The 26,155-nt window shown below is 44.4% G+C and overlaps 1 protein-coding gene across 3 annotated transcripts in view; it reads left to right on the top strand.

Annotated features, from left to right (window-relative positions):
* The window catches only part of MYO5A (myosin VA), an 847,747-nt gene that overhangs the window by 537,819 nt on the left and 283,773 nt on the right, over positions 1 to 26,155 (top strand). For all 3 annotated transcript variants that reach the window (XM_085644171.1, XM_085644172.1, XM_085644173.1), the window contains exons 9-10: positions 17,385 to 17,491; positions 21,296 to 21,561. In XM_085644171.1, coding sequence (XP_085500297.1) covers positions 17,385 to 17,491; positions 21,296 to 21,561 — 373 coding nt within the window. The remainder of the gene's footprint in view (positions 1 to 17,384; positions 17,492 to 21,295; positions 21,562 to 26,155) is intronic.

Raw genomic sequence — 26,155 nt, forward strand, 5'->3', positions numbered from 1 at the left:
TGACCCATGAGCCAGCACCGAAACCCTTAGCGCCAAAACCAACATCGGTCAGCACAGTAACCGGTCCTGTAGAAGTTGCAGGATGAACATGCCGTCTGCCAGCGTCACATCATGATACAGCCTCATACTGGCCAAATTCTCACATAGCCACCACAGATGCATCGAAGCGAAAGCTCAGCTTCAAAGAAGCCCTCGAGCTCCTGCCCCATCCAAACAAAACAAGGGCCCTATGGCTACCAGCCCTCTGCCACTGACTCACCCACCTACACCCTCACCACCTCTCCCGCTGTCTACACCTCCTTCTCTACCGGCTGACCCTTATTCTTACACGCCACAGGGGTCACCACACTGTGACTTTGAGGGATACAACCCAGGGTACCGAAGGGAATCATATGATATGCCCTCACAGGATGATCCATGGGATCTTTGCGATGTTGATCCACCAGGGAACACAGACCCTGACCTATATTCCGTCAATCCCTCCCTGCCAGGTGATATTGTCTCCTACCACGAGGCCCTTGGTAGGGCAGCCTGGTTCCATAAGGTAGAAATGCACAGGGATCCCATTGAAGAGGATTTCCAATTGGAAACTCTTTCTTCCCCTCTGCAATCCATGCAGTACCTACAAATGTTGGAAGGCAGGCTTAAACCGGCCCCAGACATGTTTAAAGACTCAGTTAAAACTAGGGTGGTCACCCCTAGTGTAGACAAAAAATGTAAGGGTCCCGCTCTGACCCAGTCTACAAGGGTCAACTATCCCCTGACTAATTGGTAGTGCACACTGCCCGAAAAAGAGCCATTTCACAGGGCACTGGCGATGAACCCCCGCTAGATAAAGAAAGCCATTATTGATGCATCTGACAAACACATTACTGCATAGCCAGTCAACCACTGGCATATTGCCAACTCCATCAACTTGCTGTCACACTATGACTGGGCTCACTGGGACGAGATAGAGCAGCTCCTCCAACATATTCCGGATGAGTATCGGAAGAGGGGGACATGAGCTAGTCTCGGAGGGCAAGCTCATTTCTAATACCACGATCAGGTGTGTCCTTGATGCTACTGACACTGCAACTCATGGCATCAATTCGAGCGTACTTATCCGAAGTCATGCCTGTCTCTGTGTCTCCGGCTCCAAGCATCTCCTCAACTTGCCCTCTGATGGAGAGCAACTCTTCAACCCACATGTTCATTAGATGTTGGAAAAAAATAAAAGAAGACATAGAGACAACCAAGGCTAAGGGTGCCCTCTATATCCCCACCCTCCGTGGCTCCTTTTGGTGGTCAGCCTACTGAGGGGGGGGGGGGGGGTCCAAAGCCACATTCCCGGAGGCTTCCACCTCTTTCCAGGACAGTCTCAACAGTCCTCCGCTTGGGGCTACTTCTGCAGGGCCTACAGAGCAACAGCTCCAGAGGCAAAAGTAGTCCCCCCTGAAAGAACTGCAGATAAAAAGCAGTGACTTGTCCCTCCTTTCCCCATCACACAACACCAGTTGGGGTTGACTTAAAGGTTTCATACCCACATGGCAACAAGTCAACTTAGACCAGTGCGTATTAGACATCATCCAACATGGTTATTGTTTGAAGCTCACTTCCTCTCTGTTAGACCTGTCAGCCCTTTGGGTGGTCCCTCCTCATCATTATTTATTTTGTCCCACTTCTGCCTCAAACCCTGTTATAATTTTTCCTTTTTGGGAACCACCAGACTTTTTAGTGTTGATGCAGGGTCAGGGAGCCATTTTCCCTACCCCTGGAACTTCTGTCTGAGGGCCTGAGACACAAAATGGTGGCCATCCATTATCACCTGTGACATAACTAGAACCTCCTGGAACATTCTAGAATCCTGTGATAGTGGGAGGCAGTTTAGAATGTTGGGAGGCCATCTCAGAGTGGCAGTTGGCAACTGACTGGAGAAGAGAGAGGACAGATATAGAAGGAGGTCGGAGTAAGGCAGCAGAGGTGGAAACCAGTGCTTGGAGTGAGGTCCAGAAACCCACCCTTGATGCTAGTCTCTACTGACCAAGCCCAGCCTAAAGCCCTGTGTCGGACCAAGACCAGAAGAACCATCTTAAGGAACTGCACATTTTGAACAGGCCTTAAAGAAGTAGAACAGCAAGCTCCTGACCTGTTCAGCGTTGTCCTCCTGGAGTCCTGACGTCGAGAAGCCTGGAGACCTGGGGCCTGAGGTAGAGAAGCGGCGCTGACAGAAAGCAGACGTCGTACCCGGAGCCGTCAGAGGTCGAGTGAGGGCGCCGACGGAGGTCGTGGAGAGGCACCGGAGGTCGAGTAGAGAGTCACCAGAGGTCGAGGTGAGGGCGCCGACGGAGGTCGTGGAGAGGCGCCGGAGGTCGAGTGGAGAGTCACCCGAGGTCGAGGTGAGGCGTCGACGGGGGAGTGAAGTCCGCCCACCGGAGTCGCCAGAAACGGAGGTGAAGCGCACCGGAGGTCGGGAGTGGAGATCGCACTCCGGAGACACCCGGAAGTGGGGAGACCGTGTCCCTGCGACGCCGGAAGGCGACATCGAGTCGAGACCGCCCAGCGACATCGAGTCGAGACCGCCCAGCGACATCGAGTCGAGACCGCCCAGCGACATTGATCCGGAGCCGCCTCACGGCGTCGACACGGCGCCGAGCGGAGCCGATCATCGTGAAAAGGACAGTAAGTGGTAGAGGGGGCGTCTGAGGCCCCGTGGAGCCCTAAAAGACCATCCTAGGGGTTAAAGGGGTGTTGGGACCAGCCTGGGAGTGCCAGGAGTGAACTAAGACTGGTACAGTGACCTCCGTAAAGGGCTGTGTAGTTTGGAGGGCCAGATCTTTGTTACCCTTGTTCTGCCTCAGCTTAGGCCCCAGCCTTGACCAATCTAGGTGGGGCACCCCCATGCCATCCAAATGACCACAAGCTGTGTATGGGCAAAGTAAGACCAAGTGACCTCATGAAAGTGATCTGATCTGTAATTGTCATTGATTGCTTTACCTTATTTATTGAAGGTTCTTTATTTATTGTCTTCCACTAATTTATTCTTGCACTGTATTTATTGTCTGACTGTATTTATTTGCCATCTGTATTTATTGCACATCTATTTATTCTTTGCTTAACGATGACCTGAACCTATTTATTGAAATTCCGAAGTAGCATTGTTTATTTGACCTGCTCTTTTAAAGGAAAATCCTATTGTATTGTATTTATGATGTGAAGCCTGCAACTAAGAGAAAATAAGATAATGTGAGAAGCACAACAGGGGGGAAGATAGAATTCACACTATCTAAGAGAAGGACCCCGAGTCAATAGTCAAAAGGAGGCAGAGGTATTTATTAATCTAGGTCCAGTTCAGAAAACGAAGAATAGATGAACACTGAAATAATAGACTGTCTCCACTTCTGGGGTCTCGTAGGATTCTGGTCCGGTGCTCGCCTTGTCATCAGGGAGGTTCCAGACGTAACGGGGCTGGGTTTCAGCGACGACTCTCAAAGAAAGAGAAATAAGAGAACTGGGGTTAGTCCCTAACCGGGACTTCTAAGGTATAAGGAGGAGGAGGGGAAGTGACGGGAACACCAGGGACCTTCACCGGTATAACACGCTCGTGTAGGGGGTTGTGCTGATTGTGAGAGGCAGGTCAGCCACGTGGGTTGTGATCCCTCCCGTCACCCACCCCTATCGGGTCCCTCCCTGTGAGAATAGGAGCCCTCCTAACTTGGCCCGTACCTTGTGGTGCCACACTTCTCCTGAAGTGTGGCGGGGCGGAGAGCGATCCCGTGGGCCTCCAGGCTTCCCCTCGTTCTGGAGCGGCTTGACAGCGGGGCTTCCTCCCGGGTCCTTCGTCGGCGATACATCCACCTTTGCTTCCTCCGGCTGGTCAGTGAAGTCTTCGGTATTCCTTCGGGGCGGTTTCTTCTCTCCTTCCGGCGTCGCGCTGAGATCCTCCGAACGGCGCTCTAAGAACTCCCCCAAGACATCCGATTGGCTGACGAGTAGTGACGTCAGAGGCGGGGACACCTCCTCCGGGAAATCCTGTTCCAGCTTAAAGGGGTCGTGTCCGTCCTGTATACGGGGCGGAAAGGAATAGGGATTAAAGTCACTCGGTTCGTGGCAGGCAGGGACTCCCTGACACATCCTTCCCCCGGGATTTCCCCGATCGGGGGAAAAAGGAAACCGGGAGAGAAAATCAGCGTTTCCTTGGTCCCGACCTTTCCGGTGGCGAACCTCAATCTGGAAGGGTTGTAGAGCCAGGAACCAGCGGAGGATGCGCTCGTTATGACCTCGGTTCCTCTGGAGCCACGTCAACGGGGCATGGTCAGTGTATAACACAAAGGGCCGCCCCTCCAGATAGTATCGGAGTTTGTCCACACCCCAACGGACTGCCAGGCACTCCTTCTCAATAGTGGAGTACGCCACTTCCCTAGGGAACAGTTTCCGACTGATGAAGACAATAGGCCGTTCCAACCCCTCCGGATCCGCCTGAGAGAGGACCGCCCCAATACCAACTCCTGAGGCATCGGTCTGGAGGATGAAGGGTTTGGAGAAGTCAGGAGATGTTAACACGGGTGCCGAGGTCAGTACTGTTTTTAGGGCCTGGAATGCTTTGGTTTCCCTGGGAGTAGGTGCCGGTAACCTAGGTGATACCTGTGTTTTCTTTAAGAGGTCAGTGAGAGGACCGGCTAAGTCAGCAAACTGGGCAATAAATCTCCTATAATAACCCACCAAGCCTAAGAACGCCCGTAGATCTCTTTTGGTTTTGGGATACGGGAGTTCTAAGATAGCCTTCACCTTTTCGACTTGTGGTTCGATTTTCCCATCTCCTAGGACATACCCTAGATAGTTCACTTTCCTGAAGGCTACTCTGGTTTTCTTGGCGTTTATGTGAAAGCCTGATGACCTCAAACTGCAGAGTATGTTTTCCAAATGGACCAGATGTTCCACCCAGGTCTTGCTATATACAACAATATCATCCAGGTATGCGGAGGAATATTGAGTGTGAGGGGCTAACACGGTGTCCATAGCTCTCTGAAACGTTGCCGGAGCCCCGTGGAGGCCGAATGGGAGGACCGTGAAGTGAAAATGGCCAGAAGGTGTAGAAAATGCAGTTTTCTCTTGGTCTGTGGGATTAAGAGGAATTTGCCAGTATCCCTTGGTGAGGTCTATAGTGGTGATATAATGAGCCTCCCCAAGACGTTCTAGCAACTCGTCCACGCGCGGAAGGGGATACGCGTCCTGTTTAGACACCCTGTTTACCGCTCTGAAGTCGATACAAAATCGAATGCTGCCGTCTGGTTTGGGGACGAGTACAACCGGAGAACACCAGTTGCTGTGAGAGGGCACTATCACACCAGAGCGCAACATCTGGTTGACCTCGTCCTGGAAGGCCTGTCTTCTGGCTTCAGGGATTCGGTAGGGTTTTTGTTTGACGACGGTTCCAGGAGAGGTTGTAATGGAATGCATGGCTATATTTGTTTTACCAGGTTGGTCTGAAAAGACGTCAGGAAACCTGAGAAGAAGGGACAACACGTCTTCTCGTTGTTCATTCGTGAGGTCGGGATTAATGGGGGTGTCATGTACGGTGTGATTGGCAAGGGTAAGGCTATGGACGGTGTGGGGAGGTTTTCCCAACCACCGTTTTAGCAAGTTTATGTGACACATTTGCGTCTTGTTACTTTTGACTTGCAATATATAGGTCGTCTTACCGATTTTTCGCACGATCTTGAAAGGGCCCTTCCATTCTTTTCTTAGTTTGTGAGTCGACGAGGGCAACAACACCAGTGCCCACTCGCCGACGTCCAACTCTCTCCACTTCTTGCCCCTGTCATAAAACGTCTTTTGTTTCGTCTGGGCAATGGCCAGGTGTTCATGTGCCATAGTTCTCAGTTTATGTAACCTGGTCTGGAGTTGTCGGGTGTAATCCAATAAGGCTTCTGCCTCCTGTACTCCTTCCCTTTCCCAGCTCTCCTTGGTGATCTCTAAGAGGGTTCTTGGGGTTCTGCCAAACAACAATTCAAATGGGGAGGTGCCAAGACTGGCTTGTTTTTGGCTCCGAAGGACAAAAAGAGCCAGGGGTAGTAACTGATCACAATTTTTACCATCCCCAGACAGAAGTTTCTTGTGGGTGAGCTTTAGGCTGCCGTTATACCGCTCTACCAATCCATCCGTCTGGGGATGATAAACCGATGTTTTGATATGAGTGATATCGAGTTGTTTACAGACTTGAGTCATTAAGCGGGAGACAAAAGGAGTCCCCTGGTCTGTGATGATTTCGCGAGGAAAACCCATCCGAGCGAAGACCTCGACGAGTTTTTGGGCGATGGCTGTTGACGTAGCGGCCCGGAGGGGAAAGGCCTCCGGGTATCTGGTCGCATAATCAACTAGGACTAACGCATATAAATGGCCCCTAGCCGATTTAGGCAAGGGACCGATAAGGTCCATGCCTATCCGATCAAACGGTTTACCGATGATAGGCAAAGGATTGAGAGGTATCGGCGGTGGGACGTAAGGATTTTTTCGTTGGCATATCTGACATTCTTGGCAATAACGTTGAATTTGGGCATATACGCCCGGCCAAAAGAAATGTTGCAGAATAGCTTGTCCTGTTTTCTCTACACCCGAGTGCCCCGCAAGTAAATGTGCATGTGCAAAAAACAATATTTGATCCCTGAAGGCAAGCGGTACCAGGAGTTGAGGTGCATTGTCACCAGTTCTACAGCTCAACGCTCAATAACTTTAAGCCAAATATCTACATATGTGAATGTGTGTTTGTGTTCTACATACTAAATACTCGTGTATTTAGTAGTGTATTTAGTATGTGCAAAAAACAATATTTGATCCCTGAAGGCAAGCTGTACCAGGAGTTGAGGTGTAGAGTCTGATTTGGCCATCCTATACAATAAGCCATGTCTCTCGATAAAGGTGGGATAGGTCACAGGATCTTGACTTGAACGGGCTACCTGCCAAGCGTAAGTAAGGGAGGCATCGTTGAGTTGTGCGGTCCTAAAATGAGTGTCCCTGGCCCAGGGTTCAGAGGCAAGAAGAGAAGTACGAGGGACACTTTGTACGGCATCAGACATGAGGGTGACAAAGCCTGGATTGTCTGTCCCTATGATCACAGGTTCGGGTAATGCAGGAACAACCCCAACGACTACTTCGGTTCTGGTGCCAGCGCTAGTGCAAAGGGTGACACGGGCTATGGGATACTCTTGTACATCCCCATGTACGCATTTTATGCGGACTATTTTCCCTGTTACTAGGCAGGAGGGGGGGGACCAAGTCTTTCCTAACCACGGAATGTCTACACCCTGAGTCGAGTAATGCCCGAACCACCCTCCCATAAATGGTTACACTCACATAAAAGATCGGACCGGTTTCTCCGGCATACAGAAGGGAATGGGGGGCATAGCTCACATCCATAGGCTCTTCTTCCTTTTCCTTTCTTCGTCGGCAATACCTGACTATGTGGCCCCACTCCCCACAATCATAGCATTGAGGACCGGAAGTGGGTGGAAAGTCCGGTTTCGGTAGACGTGGTCGGTGGGGTTCAATTGGGGGCTTTGTATATTTTTTTTCTGGCTTCCCGGGATGCTTTTATTGGTTCTTTCTGTGTCTCTTACAGGTGGCCGTCCCTGGGCTCTTGCATACGATGTGGCCATTTCTATGGCATGTTCAAGCGTTAGGCCAGCATGCTGCCTTAACCAGCGTTGAGTTCCATAAGGTAGCGCTTCCAAAAATTGCTCCAGGTATATCTTATTCATTACTTCCTCTAGATTGCCCTCCTGTGGCTTGAGCCAAAGGTCGGCAGCAGCTTTTAATTTATAGAAAAGGGTTTTTGGAAGGTCGCTGGGAGTGCCGCGTTCTTGGCGGAATTTGAGTCTATGTGTCTCTTCATCCACCCCTAGTCGATCGAGGACATACTGCTTTACCAGGGCATACCCTGACGTACCGTCTTGATTGATCGTTTGATATGCGGCTTGCGCCTCCCCTGTTAGAAGAGGGGCAAGATAAAAAGGCCACCTTTCACCGGGCCAAGAGCTTGCCCTAGCGGCTCTCTCAAAGTTCAGAAAGAAAGCCACTGGATCATCCCCCGGAGTGAATTTCTGTAGAGGGACCACTGTTCCTGGGAGAGGGGCACTCGTTCTCCCTTGTCCTAACGCGGCCATGAGCTGGTTTTGACCTTCTGCCAGCTTCACTAGGCTGTTAGCTTGGGTTTGTATGGCCGAGGAGAAGGCCGTACGGTCTGCCTCGGCTTGAGTGGAGGTCTGTCCTATCGCCCACTCGAGTTTATCCTGTCCCTCTTTCATTTGTTGAATGAGGAGTTCCATCTTGTATCGGTGGAGGGTCACGAAAAACTCCTATCTGGCTCGCCACTTGTGAGAAGCACAACAGGGGGGAAGATAGAATTCACACTATCTAAGAGAAGGACCCCGAGTCAATAGTCAAAAGGAGGCAGAGGTATTTATTAATCAAGGTCCAGTTCAGAAAACGAAGAATAGATGAACACTGAAATAATAGACTGTCTCCACTTCTGGGGTCTCGTAGGATTCTGGTCCGGTGCTCGCCTTGTCATCAGGGAGGTTCCAGACGTAACGGGGCTGGGTTTCAGCGACGACTCTCAAAGAAAGAGAAATAAGAGAACTGGGGTTAGTCCCAAACCGGGACTTCTAAGGTATAAGGAGGAGGAGGGGAAGTGACGGGAACACCAGGGACCTTCACCGGTATAACACGCTCGTGTAGGGGGTTGTGCTGATTGTGAGAGGCAGGTCAGCCACGTGGGTTGTGATCCCTCCCGTCACCCACCCCTATCGGGTCCCTCCCTGTGAGAATAGGAGCCCTCCTAACTTGGCCCGTACCTTGTGGTGCCACACTTCACCTGAAGTGTGGCGGGGCGGAGAGCGATCCCGTGGGCCTCCAGGCTTCCCCTCGTTCTGGAGCGGCTTGACAGCGGGGCTTCCTCCCGGGTCCTTCGTCGGCGATACGTCCACCTTTGCTTCCTCCGGCTGGTCAGTGAAGTCTTCGGTATTCCTTCGGGGCGGTTTCTTCTCTCCTTCCGGCGTCGCGCTGAGATCCTCCGAACGGCGCTCTAAGAACTCCCCCAAGACATCCGATTGGCTGACGAGTAGTGACGTCAGAGGCGGGGACACCTCCTCCGGGAAATCCTGTTCCAGCTTAAAGGGGTCGTGTCCGTCCTGTATACGGGGCGGAAAGGAATAGGGATTAAAGTCACTCGGTTCGTGGCAGGCAGGGACTCCCTGACAGATAAAGACATATATATTTTCATCTTGACTTCCATAATTTTTACGGTGTAGTGTCGTTTTTGGAACGGATGAACGCATGGTTATTGTGAGGGTGTGACGTACGCTTAACACGGTGCCTGACCCCCAACCGCTCGAGCCAAGCTACCACTGTGCTGGGAACCTGGTGACTGCTAACCCGGTTGCCTGGTTTCCAACACTCTCCTGCCAATATTCACTTCAGGAAGAAGCAAATGCGCCACTTCTCAAAGTTGCTGTAGAGCCAGTGCCATCACACCAAAAGGAATAGGGGTGTACTCCCTCTACTTCCTTATTCTCTAGAAAGACACATTCCTCAGGCCTATCCTGGACCTCAGCCCCTCAGTGAATACATCCGTTCAGAATTCTTCCACATGGTTACTCTACAGGACGTCATTCCGCTGCTGCAGCAACGTAACTTAATGCCTGCCCTTTATCTCAAAGACGCCTGCTTCCATACCCCAACCTATCGGGCGCACCGGTGCTACTTCCGTTATGTGGTTAGTGGCAAACACTATCACTTGGTATGATGGCCTTCTGCATTGCCATATTCCCCCATGCTAGTTTACACATGCACCCGTTGCAGGAATGCTTAGTGCAACAATGGTCTCAAACAGAGTATCAGTGGTAAGTCTAGTTAGTAATGATCGGGATCTGCACCTTTCACTCTCTGCATTGTTGGAACACCATCAACCTGGTGCAGGGGCAGCCCTTTCTCGACCCTGTTCCGCAGATTACCTTTATAACTGATATTTCCCTCATGGGTTGGGGGGCGCATTTATAGGACCTCACTGTCCAAGGACAGTGGGAACCCAGGCACCAGAATCACCATATCTGGTACCTAAAGCTGTTTGCAGCCACATAGTGTTGAAGGCTTTTCAATGCCCCATCATGGGCAAGGTGGTTCTTATTTGGACATACAACATGACTGCCATGTATTAGAGTACAATACAATAGAATTTATAAAGCGCAGGCTGCCTTTGAGGATGTGTCCTTGTGTTAGTCCAAAACCGTTACAGGGAGCCAACTTATCAAACACATATGTTTTCAACAATTTACGGAAGACTGATTCAGAGGGTGGAAAGCAAAGGGTTGGCGTCAAGAAATTCCAGAGTTTGGTGCCTAGGTAAGAAAAGGAACGTCCCACTCTTCTTGTCTTGTTGATCTTTGGGATATATAAAAGTTTTTGTTCATTGAAGTTCTCTCGCCTCATAATAGGGAATACCTCTTTTTCTCCGATAGCTGGGGCATTGTGCTCGTATGCTAATGGGTAGCTAATAAACGCTGCCCAGGGAGGTCGTTATAGAGGGATGGGCAGGTAACTTTAGGATCAGCCGTGCTGCCGCGTTCTGAATGATCTGCAAGTAGTGAAGTAGGTAGGCTGGTAAACCTAAATACAGGCTGTTTGCATAGACTAGTTTTGATGTCAGATAACAGATTTGCGTCCCTCCTCTGAGATCAGATGAATCGTCTTCCTAACTGATTTTAGTGTAAGAAAACAGCTGGCAGACACAGATCTGACCTGAGGTTCAAAGGATTAGTTGGAATCAAATATGACTCCTGGGTTTCTTACCAACACTGCAGGGAAAGGAGGGGAGCCACGCTCCAAGGGCCACCGGTTGTGAGCGTCCGGCTGATGTTTAGTGCCAAAGAAAAGAATCCCTATTTTATCAGAGTTTAGCTTAAGGCAACTCTCATTCATCCATTCGCTGATGGCCATCAGGCATCCCTTAACTGCCATCAATGCCGCCACCACTTTCTTCAGGAATGAAAGCAACAACTGTGTATCATCTGTGTAAGGGAGGATCCTTATGCCCTATACCTCCACTAACATAGCCTAAGAGACCAAGTAAATATTAAAAAGCGTTGGGTTCAGGGCAGAGCCCTGATGTACCCGGCAATCGAGTGGTTAAGCCGCAAATGTAAAGGGAGGAAGAAAACCCCTATGTGAATGGTCCTCCAAGTAAGATTTCAGCCAGGCCCAATCTGAGCCTTGGATACCCACATCCCATAATCTGTCCAGGAGGATAGATTATACCTACAATAACACTGCGGAACTCGCTCTCCCCAAATGTTGATGTTGGCGCAGAGCATTTGGTGGTGGACACTTCACCACAGAGTCCATCTGCTGGCGGAGTACCTACTGGGTATGGACAACGACTTTACAGACCTCCTCAGCAGGATGCGGCAAAAAGTCCCCAAGTGGGAACTCCACCGGTGAGTCCTACTCCCTTGCTTCCTTTGGTGGGGGGTTTCCTGACGGATCTCTTTGTCACTGCAGAAAACACAAAATACCCAAGCTTCACCTTCAGGTACCCACACCCAAACTCCATGGGCATAGATGATCTAGTGAAGGATATTTCCCTACACTTTTCCTCCTGTCCCACTAATTCCATTCATGGTTCAGAGGCTTCGGCAGGCTTCCCTCCCGCTCATCCTTGTGTCTCTCACCTGGACCAGACAGCCTTGGTTCACCACACTCCTCAAACTCAGTGGGTCCACAAGAGATGTTTCCCCAAAAGGCCAGACCTTCTTACACAGAACCATAGAGAAATTAGGCACCCTGACCGAAGGACACTCAACCTTGCGATTTGGCTCCTGAGGTGTGAGAGTTTTGTTAGCTTAATCTTCCACAATAATGTTTGAACATTCTTAAGGAAGCACGCAGACCTCCCCTTGCACTTGTTATGAAGCAGAGTGGAAGCGTTGCACAGCACATTTATCCTTTAGTAGCCAGTGTCCAGGACATTGTCTGCTACCTCCTACACTTACATACATGTGGGCGAATGTACACTTTCTTCAGGCTACTGTTAGCTACAGTGGCTGCCTACCTTCAAAATAGAGAGCACATATTCCTCGTAAAAATCCTTGTCATCTAAGCTTTTATGAATGGTTTGAAAAGAGTCATTCCACTGTGAGCACCCGAAGCCCCTGTGTGGAGTCTGAACATTGTTCTTACTAGACTTATGGGTTCTCTCCTTGAGCCCCTACACTCGTGCCCCCTTCAATTCCTCTCTTGGAAGGTGGCATTTCTTGTTGCAATAACCTCTCCCAGAGGTGTTGGTGAGATCCATGCTTTAATGTTAGAAGAATCTTTCTTTCAAGTCCACAGGGATCGGGTCATCCTACGTTCCAATCCTAAGTTCCTTCTTAAGGTGGTCTCGCCCTTCTACCTTAACCAATCCATAGAGCTGCCAGTTTGTTGCAGAACGGCCTCTCCATACTCTAGATGTCTAGCAAGCCTTAATATACTATGTAGATAGAGCAAAGCCTTTTCACAAGACTCAACAAGTTTTTATTGCCTTCTCAAAACCCCACAAGGGATTGGCTCTTTCCAAATCAGGCATAGCCAGGTGAATAGTAAAATGTATTCCAACAGGTTATGAAAAAGCCAAACTACCTTTGTCTATCCCCCCATAGCCCACTCTACATGTAAAAAAGGGCCTGTATGGCCTACCTAGGGAGCATTCCTATGACTGACATCTGTAAAGCAGTCACAGGTCTACACCACATACTAATGTTTGTCTATATTGGAATGCCAGCAAGCTAATGTTGGCCAGGCTGCTGTACTACGTACACTTTTTTTGGTCCTCTGCAACATAATAAGGCTAGCCACCGCTTAGAGGAGGACTGCTTTTCAGTCTTTCACATCATGTGTATCTGCAGCCACACATGCATCGCATGGGAAATGTTACTTGACCTGTTAGCATCTGTTTGTGGCATGTATTGCTGTAGATACACATGTACGCACCCTCCTCCCCGGAAGCCTTTTGATGTTGCAAATGTCTTTCTGTTACGCCTGCATGTTCATTATCTTTTCTGTATCGATACGCTCCATTTCCATCCTCACCCTCCAATCGGAAAACAATCTAACAGTGGAGTCCCTGGACTTTGTGACTTGAGAAGATTCTTGGAAAAAAAACAACTTGCACACATACAGGACCAACACTAGATGACAGGAGTATGCACAGCATGTAAATCTACAGAACTACATGCTGCCAAGAACAGGTGCTTCTTGAGGTTTTTTAAAAAACATTTTTCATAGCGGATTAAGGTGTAAAATAAACAAGTTCTCTGATCCTGCCAGTTTCCTTGCTTTCATGAATTGTCTTGTTTCCACCACATCTTGTTGTCATTAAAGCAGACATTGTATAGTTGGCAGCTCATCATTTCACAGTGAGTCGGGTTGTAGATTCAGGACAAGAGCACATGATCGTCTGTGAGTGCAGAAGATTCAGCAGTAGTCTCAAGTGAGGATGCAGGAGTTGTATCACCGAAGGCTGTGACAAGAGCATGCAAGAGAAAACCATAGGCGTTAAAAAGGTTAGAATCAATTAGAGAAAAATCAAAAGTAAATTTATTCAGAGAATAGTGAGAGGGAGTTGCCAGTTGCTAAGAGACCAGTAAGAGAATTTTGAGGAGAAAGTACACTTGTTCCTGAATCTGTCATCCGTATCTGAAGAAGAGCCAGATACAGAGCTCTACAGTTGAATAAACTGTTGCCAATTCATTTAACACTGCAACTTTTGCTTGACTCTAAATTAGTGGTTGTTATCACCACTCATTCTTCTGACATCATTACTCTTTTTGTGTGATCAGCATAGATCCACTGTGGGATTCTGTCTCACTTCACTGCAGCGTTAGTCACAAGAACTAGTTAAGATAATTTCCAATGTTCCTCAAGTAGCTCTTGGCGACACGCTCCTTTACCAGTCACCTGGCTGCAACACATAAGATTGAATTTCTCTTGTCAGTGCTGTTGCCAAGCTCACCTGTGCGCTCCTGTTTGGCCAATTTTGTAGACATCACTGGGCCATGGCTCCTATCTGGTGGGGAAGGAGCTTGCAGGCTTCAACAATAATGCAGTTGTTCCTCTCTGACTTTATACTGGACAGCTGGCATTAAACTGGGCATGGATTGTGCTGTTCTTTGGTGCTCACAAAATAGGATAGGCTGCAATGGAAATAGTTTTTATTCCTGGAACAGCTCTCGCCACAACAGTTTCTGAGTATCTTATAAACAAGACAGCAGCATATTGCATGTAACTTTATTTGGCATGGCTGTGCCTCATCTCTAAATTAAATTATTGTATTTGGAGGGACATGAGGGAGAAAAAAATGGAATAAAAAGAGTACTATTTGATTCACATCAAATATATTGAAAATATACATGTGATACATAAAGTAAAGGTGTAACTATGCAAAGTAACAAAAATGTCCAATAATAATTTCCCTCTCTTAAGGGGCTCAGCAAGAGCAGTAGCAGACATATCATTGGAAACCGAAGTTGAGACACTAGTAGTGCTTCTACTAATGTCTGGCAAAGTTAGCAATGTATTTTCAGGCGGAGGACTGGTTTATGCACCCACAATCCCTGTGCTTGTACAACTTTACCCTCTCCCGCTGCACCCATATCAGGTACCATAGAGACCTGCACCTATCTTTGTATACCATCCATATATGAAGGAGTTCTGGAATTCAAAAGATCATTTAAAAAGTTATTGCCCTCATCCAAATGCTGTACTTGGGTCTGCTTCGGTTTGTTACTCTCATCAGCTTTCTTCTTGTTTACTGTTTTTTCAAAAACTATTGCAGGGGACTACTCTCCCTCCTTCTTCCGTATCTTCTCTCTAACATCGACCCAAATTGTCTATTTGCTTTCCATCCACTGTCTAAATGAGCCCTTAACCTGCGTCTTCATTTTCTTGCTTGTTTCTCTGTAGCCATCTAATCCCATTTATTCAGTACATCAAACAATCTAGGTCTAGGTAGTGGCTTCCTCTCATTCATTGTCTGCCTTTGAAAATCTAGCTTTGTAATGTTAGGAAATTGTAAATCACCTGAAGTATATTTGTCAATCGCAAATCCAGGGACAAGTATGGGGCAGATGGTAAGACAGCATGATGCTTAACCGAACTGTGCTCTGATTTGCTGAAACTATAAACTGTTGCTCACCCCATGATGATTTAGCATTTTCATTGTTATTTAAACCCTCAAATTTGGGGTGGTGCCGGATGACTTTCCAATGCTACCAGGCATGCTGTTCGATTTCTTATTGATTTTGCTTCTCATTTGAGACTTATAATTTTTACTAATTTTGCTCTTTATTCTGTATTGGACCTATCTCTGAGAACCTTTATGGTATTGACTTTATGCATTTGCATTTACAATTTTCTGCACAGCAGCATCAAATACAAAGGAAGATTGTAAGCTAGACACCATTGACTTCTGAACCATCTTGCTGACAATGGCCATAAGGTTTCACCTACAAAGATGTAGTACTGTAAAAAAGAAGTGATTTATCTTGGCCATCACATTGAAAACGGAGCAAGGAAAGTCTCAAAAGAAAGTGGTTCTGCAGTTCTTAAGATGAATCCTCCCACCACCCAGAGGGGAGGGGAGGATGTTCCTGGGAATTATTGGCTACTGTGGCCAGTAGATTCCAAACTTTTCCCTGACTGAGAAGCCTCTAATCAGACTAAACTGATGTCAAGGATCTGGTACCATTTGATGAGGAATGTATGAAGGCCAACCAGAACTAAGAAAGATTTGTGTAGTGTGCCTGCCTTGATTATGACCCTAGTGCTTTCTCTATTACCATGAGAAGAGTGGCTGTTAACTATCTGTTCTTTCTCGAACACCTGGAGGAGTCATAAGACCTGTTGCATATTACTCTATTGTGTTGTCTATATTGCATTAAATACGATTTCTAAAAAGTAGGCAGTAGGATTATGTCTTTCACATTTTTCTGTAAAAAACAATGAATCTGATATGATTTTGCCAGCAATGGCTGTGCATCCCTCATGGTTTAATCCTAAGTTAGCATCAAGAACACTTTAGACTGAAGTGTCTCTTTCGCTAACTTTTTTGACCTTCCAAACAAATATTTCTTCAACACACATAGTATCAGCTTCACTCTTGGTCTTGGTGCTTTCAAGCTTGGTATTTATAGCAATAATATCAAGGCAGGATTATTCTAGTATTTCAGAGACCTTGTTCTGTTTGCTGGAAAATTGCTCTTCCACATCCTTGCTGCTCATTGATCTTTACTTGTTTCCTTGTCTTTTTACCAACTTTCTCAACAGTTGATGTAATGGTATGATTGGTGATCATGAAACACATTTTCATTGTTCAAGGGTGAAAATTCTTCACACAAAAACTAAGACTGCGACTGTGTGGCTCTCAGAAGGGGGGGGAATCTATTTACAGAGACGTTCTTCTCAATAGCAATTTTTCTGATATTTTGTTTAATGTAAATTCCATTCCATGGGTGAATTGTTTACTTCAGTGGTTCTTAACCTGTGGTCCGTAGTCCCAGGGGGCTCCGCGTCACATACTCAGGGGTCCACTACTGTTTAGAAAACGAAATGATAAATAAAAAAGCAAAGTTGAAAATTTTAAAATGTTCGGTAAGTGAAGTAATTTGAAATTGGAGGCTAATAATTTAGTTGGTATCCTTCGCTTCAATTGTAGGGGCAGAGCTAGTGCAGCAAATTCACTAATATGGACGATTGGTAACCTCAGTTGAAACACTGGCATGTGCCAACAAAGAAAGAGCATGCATTAGGATCAATAAAAGACAAAGTGATGGGCAAGAATCTAGTATATTGCTTCATCTTCTAGAAACTAAACCAAATTTTGAAAAGCTCCAACTTTCCCATTAAAACATAAAGTTTGGTTTTTGTATATCTTATGTTTGTGAATTAAATGAAACAAATCATATTTCATGTATTTGTTTGGTGTATATTCGTTTCTGTATTGGTGTGTATTGTTTTGAAGTTCCAGTTCAAAAAATTGTCTTGGCTACAGTGCTCGGCTACCAGTAGTGAATCATTGGTAATCCACAGAAGCCGAATGGTTAAGAATGGATGGTTTACAGTCATCCACGTTCCCTCACCATCATCGATAAGGGTGATGCTCTAACCTTTCTCTGCTTCCTAAAAGGTAGAAATAGAAATCATAACCAAATTGTGATCTTTAGCAGAAATGAGAAAAATCAAAGTTTGCTAGGCAGTGCTTAAATGATTACATGTAACTGTGGTATGCTTTTTATATGCTTGTTTTATTTAAATAAAATGTTTCTTTAGCCAGATTGATCAAGTGCTATTCTTTTTTTCTTTTTTTTTTTTTAAAGGAATTGGTGATTCCTATCAGATGGGAATTTTCAAAATATTAGCTTCCATTCTACACCTGGGTAATGTGGAATTCACATCACGTGATTCTGACAGCTGTCAAATACCTGTAAGTTGACCCCAACTCCTCTTTGTTTCTGTTGTTTTGATTTCTACTTCTCCAACAAAAAAAAGCTTGCATCTTGCACATTTGATGTTAGGTTGAGAAGAGTGTTAACATTCTGGCCAATCCAGTTGTATTTAATCTGGATTATGGAATACTTTGTATGGCTGGATTCCATACAACGACAGCTGGCCCAGGCTTCTCATCGAGAATGGATGTTAAATTAGGTTAAATGAAATAAATCTTTGTTAAAGATGTTTATGTATGTGTGTCGCATAAATATATATACATAAGGAACTTACACTAGCGATATGCGGAGCACTGAGTCCTGCAACGTCGTAGATCGTGAAGCTGTGCACTGTTGTGAAATCACGAAATAGTGTACAAGTGTACAAGCTAAGGACATTTTGGTGAGTGTGGTGGTGCTCAGCGACGAAGGATATCGAGTGACCCTCGACACCATCTTGGGATGTATGTATTACCTATATCCAGTTTATGAGGCATGTGTGGTGTGTGGAGCTGAGTACGCGCTGACACTCTCACGAGCTGCTCATGCGCATGTGCCTGTGATCTCATGCCAGCAACTGGAACGTTCATGCTGAAGAGAGCTGACTCTGTGTTGGGCGGCCATTGTTGTTTCAGCAACTATATCGTGGTTGCTGAAGAGCATTGACTTTGAGTCGAATGGCCATTGGAAACAAACATATTTTATTAGGACAGCATGTACAGGCATAGCAGTTTTTATCTTGGTGATCCGCATACCATTTTGAACACCTCTTAATAACAGAATTCGGTGATCAACAAACTATTATAAACACTGGAAAAATTAAAAGAGAAAAGAGTTAGTTCAGAATAACTTCAGGTGAAGCACACATCAAGGTTGAACGGTGATTCGCACACCACTGAACTCAATATCGACCAAGATACCAGTCTGGTCTTTGGTGATTCGCACACCTTAGGGAGCACAAGTAACTAATATTACCAATATAGTCACGCCAGAGAGTGTTTGAAGTATAAATTCACGTGAGATATTTTATATTTAGGTGATATAAATGTGTATTGTATATCAATTGATGGTATAAATGCACTTATCCAATTTTTTCTGACACCTGGTGAGCCTATATTACAATGGAGGCAATGGAATGATGAATTAGAAGGGTATGTAGAAGAAATTCTGAGCAATGCTTATACTGATAAACATAAACTGGTAATTTTAAAACACTGGTTAGGGGCAAAGGTCAGGCGTATTTTAAGTCATTTATCTCCAACAGTGATGGAACATGAGGACGATGAAGATGTAGATGTGTACAAGATGGTGATAAATCAACTGGATAAGTTATATATAAAGAAAGTCAATCAGGTTGTTGTAAGACACACATCTTTAAGTAGAGGCCGAATGCTCAATGAGTCTATTGATGGTTTTTTGAGTAATTTAAGGATTTAAGCAGCCAAGTGTAACTGTGATTCATTCTATGACCAAATGTTACGTGACCAAATGATACAAAAGATAGTTGATGCAAAGTTGCAGGAAAAATTGTTATCAGCAGATGATTTGACACTAAGCAAGGCTATTGGCATTGCCCATCAGTTTAAGGAAAATAAATTGGGCATGTAAGAGTTGGTTGAAAAACATTGGACTTAAGAGAGTGTGGGCAGTAAAGCAAAACTAAAATTTCTTAACACCCAGAAGTTGGACAAGATTGAGTATGTTTGTTTTAAATGTGAATTACCAGGACACCTATCTAAGGATAAAATGTATCCAGCTATAGGACAAGCTTGTAGCTAATGTAGAACTAAGGGACATTATGTTAGCATGTGTAAAAGTCAAAACAAACCTAGAAAAAGTGGTGTTGAATAAATAAGCAAAGAATTAATTATGTAAAGGAAGTTAGGTGTGAGCCCAAGGATGAAACAGAGGAAGAATTTGTTTTGGGTATAAATGAGATTGATGATAAAAATAAAGATGCTCATTTTTGTGTGCTCAATATAAGGGGCAAGGAAATAAGGGTGAGGGCAGACTCGGATGCTAGACATACCTTGATTGTGGTGATGAATGGAAGAGTTTTAAAGGCAAAACCCTAGGGACAAAAGTTTATGTAGCCAAAGAATGATCTTGTTTGTCAGGTTGGCGCCAACAAAGAGACTAATGATCACTTTTGATCCCAACTATCCAGATCAAGTGCTAGGTTATAATGGTCTTATTCTACATGATGATGACAATATGGCAACTGATTGGGAAAAAATCACGTTGTATGGAATCTGGATTATGGAATACTTTGTATGGCCAGATCCCATACAACTAGATTGGCCAGGATGTAACACAGAGTTTACTGCATTGCTTCCACCGAACACTTATGTGGACAATACGGCATCAGAGCCTCATAGGTGGCAAAGACCAACTGCACTTTCACAAACCTTCGTAACAAACACTGTTCAACTATTTCGATAAACATGCTACCTTTTATACACACAATATGGCATCATAATTACTTACCTGCACTGTAATGCATTGGTAGAAAACACTTTACACATGCCGACCAATGAACATCTGACCACCCAATGCAGAAAAAGCATGCAAATCTTTCGGCACAACTAGCTGTAGGCCTACCTCTCTACCAAGATTTCTAATGATCCAACACAATTTACCTTAACGGCAATCTGCATAAACCACTACAAAACTAAACGCCGAAAGTCTTCATAATCAAACATCAATAAGCATTATAAACTACTGAAGGGGAGCCCAGATTCAGAATGCACAGCAATATAAATAGTGGTTTGTGCTCTACAGATATGAATTAAATATCATTCAGATGTCCACTCCTCAAATTCATGGTCTTTCTCTTATTGTAAACAAAGCTTGCCTCATCCTTATAAAAAGAAAAGTGCATAGTCAAGCAAATTATACGAAATGCCAAGTCCACAAATCTTCACACCGACACTGCCCTGCATTTCTTGAGTTTAGAAGACCAAATCCCATTAACTGATATTTTTGCTATATCGGTATGTAATAGCAATACGCACTGGTAGACCTGCAACTTTGACATTCAGGTTGAGTCTGCAAACATCTCAAAGTATTTAATATGCCTGTGTGCTCAGATAACAAATGCTTGCATCAGGGTTTCAACTAGGTGAATCTATTAACTAAACCTTGCAGGAGCAACAGTAGTTCTTCAGTCTTAAAGTGTTATGTTTCAGTCAAATATTGAAATACTTGTATGGTGACATTCTCCGCAGAGCTTACCATGTTTTTATTCAAGGCTGTTCTAAACCTGTCTTGTTGCTTGACTAGATTTTGTACTGGGTTTGCATTTCACTTATTTGAAGGATGCATACAGTGAGTACTAAGGCACAAACACGACAGGATGCTGCACATGTACAACAAAGCAGAGGAATGCCAATTTGTACAGTAATACAGCTTGCTGAAAAGCAGAACCAATGCAGCACATCATATGCACAGATTTCATCTTGTTGGCTCGAGCCAGGGAGAGAACATCCTTGCACATACTCCTATGATTTTTCTGAAAAAGCATCCTGACAAATTCTATATAAGTAATACTCCATTTTAGATAAGCGCTCTCCTTGTGCTGACGAAGATTAAAAACCGATTGAAAGACACTGCTTCCCTGATATAACAAATAAGATCCTGCAGCCCCTTCTCTTCTCTCTTGAAAACCGCTACAAGTCCTAAACCCTGGACCTGCAGAAGTCCATTCTGCTACATAAGTAAATGTGAGGCGTTTGCAGTGTTCCTGTGAGTGACTGTTGTGTGATCTTTCAAATGCTAAGGGGTGATGTCTGTGTTTTCTGCAGCCAAAACACGAACCCCTGACCATCTTCTGTGACCTGATGGGAGTAGACTATGAAGAGATGAACCACTGGCTCTGCCACCGGAAGCTGGTCACTAACACAGAGACTTTTATCAAACCTATTGGCAAATTACAGGCCATCAATGCCAAAGACGCCCTGTCCAAGCACATCTATGCCAACCTCTTCGGCTGGATCGTTGACCGTGTCAATGAAGCTCTTATGACTTCTATTAAACAGCACTCATTCATAGGCGTGCTTGATATCTATGGGTATGTATACATTCTGCATTATCTCACTGTAAACAGCTGCTAGAATTCTGTGTTGAAGCAGTTCTATCTAGCAACAGCATGTTATGTGGTCAAATATGTATTGTTAAACAGAAATATAGCAGGTTATTTTTTGAATATGTATCATAAGACAAAGGGTTTATGCGGTTGACAGAAATGTAGCTATCAAAGTAAAGACATTAGACCATTTCACACACTGTCCCTGTTTTCAGATTTGAATAGTTTTTTTCAGCAGTCACTCTATAGTTTAATTGCGCCCTGAATCTTGCTTGCTACTGACAAGGAAACATTTGGAAGCTGGAGCCACTCTTGCAGGACCATCAACTTGTATAAACATTTGACTCCGCAGGCATACAAAGCAGAGAATTACAAATGCTATTAGAACATTGGAATGTGCACACTCCATTGAAGACAATGAAGTGTTCTGGACTTCTAGCGGCTAGTAGAAGCCCGGAGCATCAACACTACAATATTTTCCTTTATAGATGTTGCTGTGAAAAAAGGCCTTACGGAACCGGAGGGGGATTTCAACCCCCTCAGGCTCCCTGAGGCCTTTGTTTTGCTAATTAGAGGTGGGAAGTTCTATTAGCCTTAAAGCTCTCTATAGCGGGCTATACTGGCAATTAAAGGCCCGCTCCCTTGTTAAAAGCCCTCACCTCTGGCCTTGAACAATGGAGCATTCCTTTAATACTGGTATAGCCCTCTGCGGCGAGCTTTACGGTTGTATGATAACATTGGAATGATCGGCGCTCCATTGTAGACCATTTAGTGCTCCACGCTTCCTATGGCTGGTATAAGGCTGGAGATCCAACATTACAATGTTTGTCATCCAGAGGTGTTGCTGTGAACAAAGGCCTCATGGAGCCCAAGGGGCTTCAAATCCCCTCTGGCTCACTGAGGCCTTTGTTTAATTTGTTAGAACATTCTGCTCTCTAGTAGTGGAATGTTCTAATAGCCTTATAGCCCACCGTAGCTGGACTATACCGGCCATTAAAGGCCCACTCCCTTGTTAAAGGCCCTCACCTTCCATTCCATCTTTCACTGCCACCATGCGCATATATACCAATACCATTCACCCCACGCGCTAGCTAGGCCTTTGGACCTAAGAAGGCATATCTATGTTAATTATCAGCCTTGCATATTCTGTCATGCATTTCATTGGGTAAACTATCAAGCACTTTTGCACTATGGTTTTCCACTTGAAGGTCTATTGCTTTTATTCGAAAACATCCAGGGGCCGGTTGTTACCTGGATGCCAGTGTGATGGTGCCCATACCCCACATAACCATAGTTACTATGTATATGAATATTCATGTTATACCTCCCAGGGGCCAGCAAATCTCTTGGGCCCTCGAAAGAGAACTTGTGCTAACCATTAAGCCTGTTGCATAGTAAAGTTCTTAATTTGGACAAATCATCAAGCACTTTTGCACAATGTGCTTTTTGTTATCTTGAAATTAATTTTAATTTTGTTATTTTAAAGTGATTTTATGTATGGTTTTTATTGACCGAAATAAACAGTTCATCATTCATTGACTGTAGCCTGATGGCTGTCTCTTCTGATCTGTCGCAAACAGAAGAAACCACTGTGAGTGCAAATTGTTATAAGGCAGAGTGTTTATTTAGATTTCACAAGGGTTAGGATATGCTTGTAGTCATAATGGTGACGTTTGTGTCCATGAGGTTATTTGCGGTAACGAAAACTGTTAGTGAATGATTGACTGCTTTAACTGGCATCGCATGGCCCAGGCTTTAGTGCGTATGTTATTCATTGCTTGTGCACATAGCCCATTTGGTTGCAGTATGACAGTTGTCTGCTCATTGCTACATATATTATGGATTATGTCATCGCACGTCGGCAGGCGAAGTACCTTTACGTTTATAGATCAAGTGAAATGATAGGGAATGAAAAGCTAAATCAGAATCCTGATCTTCATTTACCTTTTGAGCTAGAGCCACTTGTCTCACCCCTATAATAAAAAAAAATCTTAAAAAGACTCCAAATCTGAGGTGTCTTTCGTTGTTACATTCTATCTGTTATATATTAGGCAAGGACGCCCATGTAAATTCTCTATTTTCTTACAGTAATGAGAAAATAACAGATCAATGGGGATACCTTTTAAAGCACCAGCACACGTACATTTAATTCTGTATCGTCAACTCATAGCTTCCATAAATGTCTTTAGTCAGAGTCCACTTTACCAATGGAAAGAAGCAAACAAGTGCCGCCACCAAATTCTTTTTGTGTTGAAAATTTGTATTGAGTTTTACAGTAAGATACATAGGAACACAAAATAGGTAAAAGCAATAAATTGTTAATCAATACTGAAGAAATATTATAGGGATAGAAGGTAACATGGAATACATGGTATTTGTGATGAATACAGACATAGAAATATGGAATTTATAAGAAGTCACATTGTATATAAATAATTAAATAAATAATTAAATAGATAAAAGGTAAAGAAAGACAGAAATAGAAAATTGATATCACATGTATTAATAATAGCTCAAATAGAAATTAATCAAATGTAAGTATGAAAGAAGCGACTTTATGTAAGATCATCTTAATAATAATAGGTAAAAGTGCCATCATAGAAAATACTTCCCTTGCAAGAGTTTAGGACACAATAGTTTGAAAGAGGATAATAAGATAATATAAGAAAGGAAAAGGGGAAGAACAATATAAGAGGAAAATAATAGACCAGAAGAAAAATGTGGAAAAGTGGAGGCAGAGTAAAGGAGAAGGGAGGGGAAGAGGAAAAGAAAGGAAGGGGAAGAGATGGTAAAGGAAGATGGGAAAGTGAAAAAAGCAAGTAATGGTGGAAAAAATGTAATGTATGAAGATGTAAGGCATTAAATTAAACTACGTGATAAATTGCTTTAGGAGAGACAGAGGAATTAGCAGTATTATCAACTTCAGTTTTAAGGAAAGGAGACCAGGTCTGGAGAAAAATATCAACTTGATCCTGAAGGTTGTATATCGTGCGTTCATGTGAAGCCGTCTGCATCATTGCCACTAACCATTCTTCCTGTGAGGGTGGGGATGATGACTTCCAATGGCGTAAAATACCATTTTAAGTTGCAGCCAATACAGTATGGAAGAGACGAATTTGCGGTTTGGAGAGCTTTGGAGAATGACCTAAATCATGCAAAAGAATGTTGGCAGATGTAAGTGGAAGATGTAATGACATTGTGGATCGCAAGGTGTTACCAATAAAGGTCCAAAAAGGCTATATCTTTGGGCATTCACAAATAATATGAGTTATGTCACAACCAGAGGTGGAACACCTCCAGCAGTCGGCGTGCGAAAGTAAACCAGCTTTATGCAATTTAACTGGTGACTAGTGCCAGTCATGAAGAATTTTGAATATACAAAATTTAAGCCTAGCTTCATGGACAGCTTTATGTAATCCCTCTTAATATCTGTTCCCATTCAGTGGCTGTATAGGAAATACATAAATGGGATTGCCATTTATTTTGAAGATTATAAGAGAGGGTTTGTGAAAATAGGTGAAGCATAAAGGTTTTATAAAGGCCAGAGGTCACTCCTTTGTTTTCCCCATATATTTAAGTAGGACAATATTGGAGATACTTGGAGCAACCAAGGGGAAGATCCAAAGTGTTTCTTCAAACATTGTTGGAGTTGAAGGTATTTAGAAGATTGCTGTAAAGGAAGATTAAATTCCTCACTTAATTGTGAGAAGGATTTGAAGTCGCCATTATGAAGAAGTTGATCTGGGGAGAAAATGCCAGCTGTTTGCCACAAAGGCCAGGCTAAAGTGCGACCATTAATGCGTATAGCTAAATTGTTCCACAAGGGAGCATTCTCATGAATACGCAGATTTGAGTCTAATAAACGATCACCTCTTTGCCAGGATTTATTCATAGCTGATAAAATCGGGTTTTTGGGATCAGAACGACTAGTGCTGCTGCCATACAAAAGAGAGAGACCTGAATCCATTGATCGAAGATGGTGCTCAATAGAAACCCATTGCGGAATATCTTTGACTCCTGGCAAGAATTGATGCGCCTTTAATTTTGCCATTGCAAGGCGTGGCCTAGCAGAACCTCACATAAAGGACTAAATCTTGGAATCTATTGAGCGAAGCGTAACTAAAGGAATCTGAAGGGGGAGCATGCCTAAAATATAGATGAAATGCGGAAGAGTGACCATTTTGACAGCTTGAACTATGCCCCATAAAGAGAGTCCCAAAGCTTTCCATTTGTCAAAGTCACGGTGCATTTGAGAACGCAGAGTAGCTAAATTGTCTGTAACCATGCTTTCCAAACCCTTATTAACTAAAATTCCAAGATAATTGAGGTGTGAAGACTGCCAATGAAAAAGAAAACCGTATACAGCTGCCTTTGTAGTTCCATCGGAAATGGGTAAAGCTTCACTTTTGTCCCAATTGATTTTATGACCTGAGAAAGAGGAAAAGTCATTAATAATTTGAAGAAGAGACGGAAGAGGTCGAGGGAGATCTGTAAGAGCAAGTAGAAAATCATCTGCGTATAAGAATCTTAGAATGTCCAATTGGGAGAGGAACACCCATGATTTCAGCAGATTGACGGA

Source organism: Triturus cristatus, chromosome 3_1, assembly GCF_964204655.1.
Source record: "Triturus cristatus chromosome 3_1, aTriCri1.1, whole genome shotgun sequence".
Lineage (NCBI taxonomy): Eukaryota > Metazoa > Chordata > Amphibia > Caudata > Salamandridae > Triturus > Triturus cristatus.